The following is an 8,892-nucleotide window of genomic DNA, read 5'->3' as shown; positions in this document are numbered from 1 at the left end:
ATATATATAAAATAAAATTATATATATATTATATAAAGATTTCTTGTATTGGACTCAATAACATAACATAAAGTTATGTTATTATTTTTGTTCACCTGGTCTATAAAAATCTTCTCAGCACATCTCCGGCCACATCTCCTTTTTGTGCCCCCCATGGGCCTAAACAGAATCTTATGGATATGTGTAGAAATATGTAGGAAGGTACAGCTCTTTTTTAAAGTTGACCTGAACTTACAGGGGAAGATTTGCTATGTTACATCTAGAATGTTAATTGTACCTAAGGCATATCATAAAACAATGGGCCTGATATATTAAAGCTCTCCAAGGATGGAGAGGATGCACTTTCATCAGCGGAGCTGGGTGATCCGAAAAATGTGGTAAAACTTTATTTAATATTACAGTGGCATAGGATAGGCAAGGATGTCTACCCATACCAAATAGTAGCAGTTAAAGAAGTTAGTTTCCAATCGAGGTGAAATATAATGACCCAATATAGATACTGTATATTGGAGGGCAGTTACTGGAGTTGGTATAGATGCCCAGTTGTATCAAATATGGTGGCAAAAAGGAGAGAGTCATTCCTAGAAAGGGTGAAATAGATATGGGTATGTAAGTTATATTAAACCATTCAGTTTAGCCTTTCAGATCGTATCATCTCAAACTATATGTATAATATAAAGTTGGGAATCACCATTTCTTTTTCATGTAAATTTGGCAATGGTCCAGTTCTGAACTAAAATATTTTCATGTTTTACATTAGTTATGCAGAGTGTTAGGTTATAAATATACTATACAGCTAAAAGCTTGTGGACTCCTGATTATCACAACTATATATGTTTGTTGAACATTCAGTTTTAAACCTATGAGCATTAATATGAACCCCCCTGCCATCTATTTGTGAATATAAATGTTTCAACACTTCTGTGAGGGTTTCTATCAAAGTATGTTTCATGTCTGTGTCAAATATGCCAAACAGCGCATTTGTGAGGTCAGGTTGGAGAAGTAGACCTGGCTCACAACAGGCATTCTAATTCATGTCAAGGTGTTCAGTGGGGTTGAGGTCAGAGCTCTGCTAAGGACACTTAAGCTCCTCCACATCAGACTCATCAAACCTTTACATTATTGTGCTTAAACAGGAAAGAACCATGTCTAAACACAAGGTTTGATGAGCACAGTATTAAATATGTTTGTGTTCTGATTCAATAACAATGCCCTTTGCTGGAAACACCAGAAACGCAATAATTTGTAGGAGTGTCCCCACACCTTTGGCCATATAATTATTGTGATGGTTGGATGTCAGCAATTCTTACCATATAGCTTAATTACAAAGAGTGCATTGTCTTCAATCCCTTTTGTATGTTGTCATAACTTTTCTTTTATTAGGTGTTAGCGCAACTTTGCAGGAGTTAGCAGAAAAAGCCACTAATGTAAGTTGCATCTTTTTTTTTTCTTCATCCAAAACACTTAGCTTTAGCATTGTGGTTAGAACAGGGTATTATTTCGGTGGTTGGCTAACATTAAAAGAAAACTGTCAACCATTGGCCTCCTATCTCATTATCTCTTTGGTGAGCACAGATCCAGGCTAACCGAAAAAATGTTTAAGCTTTAAATAATGAGGGTCACGTCACCAGTGCCGGGGACTTCCATCAGTGTTGAAAAAAATTTGCATTTCAACTGTAAAAGCTAAATTTCAGTCTTGTATTGATATGGGTTTCTCAAAATGTACATTTAGAAGCTGCATCAAGTCAAATAAAGCCTGCCTCATATCTTGGCTGGAGAACATCTAATATCACCACTAGTAATATCCTTTCCTCTCCAGCCTGAATGTCCCTGACCAGCCCCTTTCATTCATTAGATTTTTTAGTTCTTTCAGCCTTAGGCTTAGCAACACATGTGAGTGGAATATATAGAACAAACAGAAAAGAAAGGGTTTTTGGCAAACAAGAATGTATTGTAATCAGTGATACAGCTCATAAAAAACAATACATTGCATAACAGTACTCGTGAGCCACCATACAAGTTGTGGTCCCGTGCAGTACTGTTTGGGCCCTGGAGGTCCTTATACATAAGTCATCTTCCGTTGTGGGCGTGTACATATCTGTATCTTGTATTGTTGCAGAAAAGTATCAGTTCATGGAAATTGAACGTAAATTTGAGGGTATAGTCATTTTTGTGAAGTGATTGCAACATAGTTACAAGAATATCTTGAGGACCTGTCCAAATATTTAAAATATTGTCAATGTAACAACGCCATAGAAGTATATGGTTAGAGTATTGTTGAAATTCAGGTTTGGAGAGGAAATATTCCTCCCAATGGCCCAGGTAAAGGGTTGCATATGATGGGGCACACTTCGTCCCCATAGCGACACCTTAGGATTGCAAGTAGGTACAGTTGTTGAAAATAAAAAATTACGGGTGAGAATAAACTTGGAGTTTTAGGATAAATTGGTTGTATGAAAAAAGAGATACATCCTCTGTATATAGGAAGGCAGCTATGGTTTCCAATCCCCTGGAGTGGGGCATGTTGTCGTACAGGGCTTCAACATCTGCAGTATCCAGAGGTGTATTTGGAGGGACAGACATATCATGTAGTATTTGAAGTAATTGAATAGTGTCTCTTAGGTAGAATGGTAATTGGGTGACAAGTAGTCTAAGGTAAGTATCCACTTGATCACTTGCCCTGGATGATATAGTCAATCCCTGCCACAATTGGGCTTCCTGGAGACTATAACTGCATGCATATAAATTCGCTGATGTACCGTTATCCCTGAGAAAGCCAATAGGTGAAACGCGTCGGGTTAAAAGCTGTCACCATGAACTGATACTTTTCAGCAGCAATAACAGATACAGATATATACATGCACACAACGGTAGATGACATATGTAAAGCGCCCTCCAGGGCCCAATCAGTACTGCACGGGACCAGAACTTGTATGGTGGCTCACCAGTACTGTTATGTGATGTATTGTTATTTATGAGCTGTATCACTGATTACAATACATTCTTGTTTGCCAAAAACCCTTTCTTTTCTGTTTGTTCTATATATTTTATTTATTACTAAAGGGTTGGCACACTGTTCCCAAGGACACACAATTTATTTCAGCTTGAACCCTCCACTCACTCTCCTACTTTCCAACACATGTGAGTGTCATTACAGCTTGTTGTCCTTAGAAAGCTAAATGAAGAATCCTGCTGGCTCCTTCCACACCAGCCATGATCTTCCTACATAGTACAGATTTAGTGAAAATGTCACAGGATCTAAAAAATGAATTTCATTAGTATTCATAAGGGAGGGGAAGGAATAGCTATAGGTATAAGGTATAGAAAAACCAGGGAAGGAAAAGTATTAGCATATTATTTTTCATCTTTATAACCTATATGACTTGTGTTACTTTAGAAATCTGCAGGACCTGATATTGTAGAATCTCTTGCCAATCTCATCACCAAAGACACACAGGCTGTGTTCAGCGAGAATGACGTAGAGTTGGCCCTAAATATTCTTGGCAATATTACAAATAATGTCATGCAATCAAATAAGTCGTTTGATGTGAGCACAGTAAATGTGAGTATATTATTTTACCTACTAGTTAAAAGTAACTAAATTTGATATGGTTTTTCACTTTAGCAGCCCTCTGTATAGCAGAGCTCAAAATCAGTGAAGGAGAAAGCAACACAAAGGCTGGAGGAGATACACTTTCATTGCTGAAGCTGGGTGATCCAGCAACATGTGATGGTCCTGGTCCACATTTGAAAACATTTGCTAACAAATAGCAAATGACTTTTAAGAATTTCATTCCAGGTTCACTGATGAAAGAGTATCTTCTCCAGTCTTGGAGAACTTTAAAAAATCAGGCCCAATGAGTTAGTCAAGTGTGCTGCAATACCCATGTGCTAACTAGGGCAATGCCAATAAAAGTAGAGGGCAAACTGACAGAGCTTATTAGCCTTCTGCTTCTTATTTCACTGTCATCCACAATCGTTTGGGTAAGGTGAGGGACAACACTGTAAGTAACTTAACTACAATTGAAAACAAAGTTCTACACCGTCAGACACGGCTGTCCTGTATGGCCCAGGATAGGGTGAACAGAAACACCAGTTTTTGGCACAGCATACATGTATTGTATAGCTTTTATCCACACATTTAGCTATTTGTCCGCTGTTCAGTTTTAAAGGGGAACAAGAATTATGATTTAGATGCACACAAGTTTTATTTGCATACAAGTGTGTCACATTCTACTATTCTTTTATACTTTTTATACTTTTACTGTAAACAGTTTTGAAAACAGTACATTTATTTTCAAGAAGTTAAAGGATGGTCAGAAAATGTTACAAGTATTTCACCAACTTTAATTTCTTGCAGCAAACTATTTCAGTAGCCGGTACGATATCCAAATCCATCGGCGCACCTGGTGCTCAAATACGACTGCTACAAACCGTCGAGAACGTCTTTCAAGGAATGAAGTCGACAGAAAAATCATTCAAAACTGTCATAAATGATATTGACTTTACCTGCAATGCCTACTATCCTAATAATGTCAAAAAGGATGATGATGTAAAGCTTTTGTCAGGGGCCACCGTCACCCTGTCCACAGACAGCTTGGCTAAGTCTTCTGGAAATGTCATTAACATACTTTCCATGGTCTATGAACCAAAGCCTGGTAGTTTTAATGCTTCCTTAGACAGTTCTGAGAGCTCCGCTTATTTTTTGACCAGTCCGATATGGACAAATGTTGTATTAGTAAATAACAAGAGTGAACACTCTCTAAATGTTTTTATGAAATTCAAATGTAACAACAAAACATGTGATGAGACTGCAGTGTGTGTGTTTTGGAATTTTGATTTGAACAAGTGGTCAACAGAGGGTTGTAAAACTATATTAGTTAATGGGAGTACCCACTGTGACTGTAATCACTTGACCTCATTTTCTGTCCTAATGGCGGACTCTCTGCCAGCAGACAACCACAGCAATCAACTATTGGATACAATCACAAAGACTCTGCTCCCGATCTCCATAGGGTCTCTTCTAAATTGCATTGCCATACAAATCATTCTTCTTAGGCAAGCCAAGAGTTCCATTGCTTTGTATAGACACATTTGCATTATGCATATAGCCGTGTTTCTGATAATCAGCAATATCTCTTTCATGGCATCCAGTCTTTTTGACGTCACCGCTTATCGCTTTTTGTGCAACGTACTCACATTTGTTACTCATTTTTCCTTGCTGGCCTTCTTTTCCTGGACATTAGTGCAAGGTATATTTTTGGTGTGTCAGTTACTCTTTGTCTTCCATCACTTTACCAAGAAAGAATTTTTGTTCCTCACTGTTGTATTTGGATATTTATGTCCATCTTCTATAGCCGGAGTCACTTTTGTGAAGTACTATCCTAATAGGTACCTGAAGAGTAATGCCTGCTGGTTGGACAGCAGATATGGTGCTACTCTTTTCTTCATTGTCCCAGCCATCATAATTATGGGAGGAAATATTATAATCCTAATTATTGTGATTGCAAAAGTCCTGACCCCATCAGTCTCTGAAGGGAAGAGTGAGAATGATGAAGTGGTCAAGAAGCTCATGAAAGCTGTTTTGTTTTGCACACCACAGTTTGGATTGACTTGGGCAATTGGGATTCCTATGTACGTATACCCACAAGCTACTGCCTTGCACTACATGTTTGCCCTGCTCAACCCTCTTCAGGTAATTGTATAGAATGATTTGTTTTTTTCATAAAAATATGTAGGATTTTGTACAACAACCTATAAACAGATCCTGAACCTGCATTCCAAGTGCCTGTGAAAATGGTTAGAACTGTTTGTTAATCTCCATACGTGGATTAGTGTATTGCATTCTTTTATTACCTTTGCAATTAGTGGGGAGATCAGAAAACTCCAGAAGCACAAAGCTAATAGGATCATGATCCCATTAACTATCTTAAATGTCTAGTTCACATTCTTTTGGCCGTAAAGTGTAGTTCTGCACTAAAATGTGCGTGTGAGAACTGGTGGAATCATAAAACCTGGCTTAAAAATTTGAGCAAAAAATAACCTTTTTAAACTTTATTGATTTAAAATGTAAAACTCTAATTAACGCATTTTTTCTGTTTTGGATAGAGAAGGATAGGTTAAAACAGGGGTCGGCAAACTCCGGCCTTTAGGCTAGATACGGCCTAGCCAGTAGTTTGTTCCGGCCTAACGCCCCCTGGCCGATCCGTCTCTGGAGCCGCTGGTTGCCGGCCGGATATGCCAGGAGGCAGTAAGAACTACCGGAGCCGCCGGAGCTCTGGTGCCGCCTTCTTGCTGTTGCTCCCCTATTTACCGCGGCCAACGGTAATATTTCAGTCACCGCAGTAAATAGGGAAAGCTCCTTGAAGGGAAATCGCTCTCCTTCGCAATGCATACTGAGGAGAGGGATTTCACTTCAGAGGGCGTTCCCTGGTGGTGGGTGGAGACATTAGGGCGTGACTCAGAGTCCAGCCTACTGTGCTCCCGCCCACCCCTGAAATGGCCTAGTGACCATAAAAGTTTGCCCATCCCTGGGTTAAAACTTCTTATCAAGTCATTCCCTGCTGCCTGTGTTGTGCTGATCCAGATACATTTTGCCTTACATGGACTTCATTGTAGACCTCGCTGATTAAGTCTATGTAGATTTAAATAACTTGCAGATTGAATCTGCATCAGATAGGATGTTAAAAGCTTAATAAAGCTACTTGAAAGAAGTAGAGGAAAAATTGCAGCGTACAGACCAATGCTTTCAATTTTCTAAAGTTAAGGATTTTGTCAATATAGACCAAACCTTTTGGGCCCAAAAGAACATACCATTCTTTCTGGTTGATATTTACATCATATAGTAGATGTGATTCTTCTAATTTCATTGGCATTCAATTCTAAGTCATTTTGTTTTAGCAAGACACAGTGATAGCACACTCTGGCCAAGTGTCCTTGTTTTATTAGAACAAACATGTGGGTTAGGTGACTTTATTTAATTTTTGACATGCTTGTTTTAGGTCTATACTTACAACACCAAGCAAGTCAATGTGGCAGCTCCCATATTTTTATCCTTGATAAAGCTGTTTTAACAGATGTATCAAAGTATTTTTAAATTAAACTAACATATATTATATCCTATTATTTATATTCCATAGGGATTTTTCCTTCTTCTCTTTGGGTGTCTTTTGGATAAAAAGGTTAGTACTGACTTCAAAATCAAATCTTTTCTTCATGACAAAAAAAGGTGGTTGGTCCACTGGTTATCATTTGCTTTCATATCATGATAGGGTAGGACCTGACCATGAATAAACAATAGTTTTCAGTGAACATTTTCTGTATTACCAGAAAGTATTTGTGAGTAGTAGGTGTTGGGCCCTCAAAAACACTGATGTATCAAAAAAATATATGCTTTAAAAGGACATAGATGGTTCTGGCACTTTAAAGGTCCTGATATTTAGGTGTGCTCTATTTGGATTTAAGAACGTTGTTTAATATTCTTGTTTATAAATATGTCTGATATCTACAGCATGTTCTATGCATGTAAGATTAGTCATTTAATAAATGGTCAAAATTAACAATAGTGGGAATGGAATGGGGAAGGGCAATAACAATTAAGGGAGATGAGGAGGAAAAGAAAAGAGAAGAGAAAGTGAGACGACCAAAAAATTGTGCATAGGACAGAAGGAATGGATAAAAAAAGTGGGAAGGATAGGGAAAGAGAAGAACTTATGGAGGACTGAAGGAGAGAAGGCGAGAGGACAAGATGAATAGAAAGTGAACGAAAGAAGAAAGGAGGACAAGAAGGCAGGAGGAAATAAGAGCTGATAATTAGGGAAAAAAATTGGAGGGCAAAGGGGAAAAAATGGTATAGGACTGGAGACAGGAGAAAGGGAAAAATGGAGAGGGGAAGAGAAGAGAGAAAAGACTTGTATATGGAAAGCAGAAGACAAAATGAAAGAAGGGAACGTGTGATGAGAGGAAGAGAGAAAAGGAGTGGAGAAATATGATGGAGGAAGAGGAGAGGAGAAAGCACAGGAGATAAGGAGAGAGGAGTAGAAACACTAAAAAAATGAAGATTTGGTGCGGAGAGTAAAGGAGAAAGAAATAATAGAGGGAAAGAGTAAAAATGAGGAGAGAAGGGTGTAGTGGAGGAGATGACAGGAAAAAGTAGAACAAAGGATTTTACAGGAAAAGACAGGAGGAAGAGAAAACAAGTGGATTGAAGGAGAAGAATGAAGAGAGGAGAAGAGGGTGTAGGCAAGGAAATAATTAATAATTCAAAATATAAATTTTAGACTGATAATTTAGATATATTAAAAAATATAGAGAAATATTACAACTAAACATTTTGTTCTGGTTTACACCCCAGGTAATAGATACTCTAAAGGAAGTCTTCTTGAAAAAGCCTTCCCCAAAAAATCTGCCAAGGTAAATCGGTTTAAAAAAAATTTGGTGTGTTTTATGAAAGGTTTGAAATGAAGTGGTATGAAACTAACCTTCTTTTTAATCTTTTTAGGTGAAAAAGAAAAGAGCCACACAACCTGAAGCTTGTTACATATGGTACAGTATATAATGCTTACAATGACTCATACAGCTTTAAAGAAGATCCTTCATCAAGAAAAACATATAGGTTCAAAATACTCTCTCCTGAATATACTATTTGCTTGCTTTTCTAGCACTTAGTAAAAATGTACTTTCTACACTGATAGACATATGGATAGTCATAACAATATGGTACAGCTTAAGAGCCATTGTAAGGAGACATGGTATTGTTCACCACTGAATGGGATCGTTTTTTCCCACGGACCATCAAGAGGCATAAGGCCTTATTTATTTAAGCTCTCAAAGGCAGGAGAAGATAAACTTTCATCAGTGAACCTGGGTGATCTAGCAAACCTGGAATAGATT

General features: G+C 37.9%; 1 protein-coding gene across 1 annotated transcript; it reads left to right on the top strand.

Annotated features, from left to right (window-relative positions):
• Positions 1-4,290: 4,290 nt before the first annotated feature.
• On the top strand, positions 4,291-8,504 carry LOC140329419 (adhesion G-protein coupled receptor F3-like). The gene is made up of 4 exons (XM_072409674.1): positions 4,291-5,695; positions 7,140-7,181; positions 8,354-8,412; positions 8,501-8,504. The coding sequence occupies exons 1-4, from the start codon at positions 4,313-4,315 to the stop codon at positions 8,502-8,504; spliced, it is 1,488 nt and encodes a 495-aa protein (XP_072265775.1). The 5' UTR covers positions 4,291-4,312.
• The last annotated feature ends 388 nt before the right edge of the window (positions 8,505-8,892 follow it).

The sequence above is a fragment of the Pyxicephalus adspersus genome, chromosome 4 (assembly GCF_032062135.1).
Source record: "Pyxicephalus adspersus chromosome 4, UCB_Pads_2.0, whole genome shotgun sequence".
Lineage (NCBI taxonomy): Eukaryota > Metazoa > Chordata > Amphibia > Anura > Pyxicephalidae > Pyxicephalus > Pyxicephalus adspersus.
Note: the sequence above shows the minus strand (reverse complement) of the source record. Positions and strands in the feature narration are given on the sequence as shown.

Bases quoted from the DNA above. Each gene is read 5' to 3' on its own strand.
- LOC140329419 (XM_072409674.1), top strand. From the start codon at position 4,313: ATGGTCAGAAAATGTTACAAGTATTTCACCAACTTTAATTTCTTGCAG. The intron at 5,696-7,139 runs GTAATTGTATAG...TATATTCCATAG, and splicing joins CCCTGCTCAACCCTCTTCAG to GGATTTTTCCTTCTTCTCTT. The intron at 7,182-8,353 runs GTTAGTACTGAC...TTTACACCCCAG, and splicing joins GGTGTCTTTTGGATAAAAAG to GTAATAGATACTCTAAAGGA.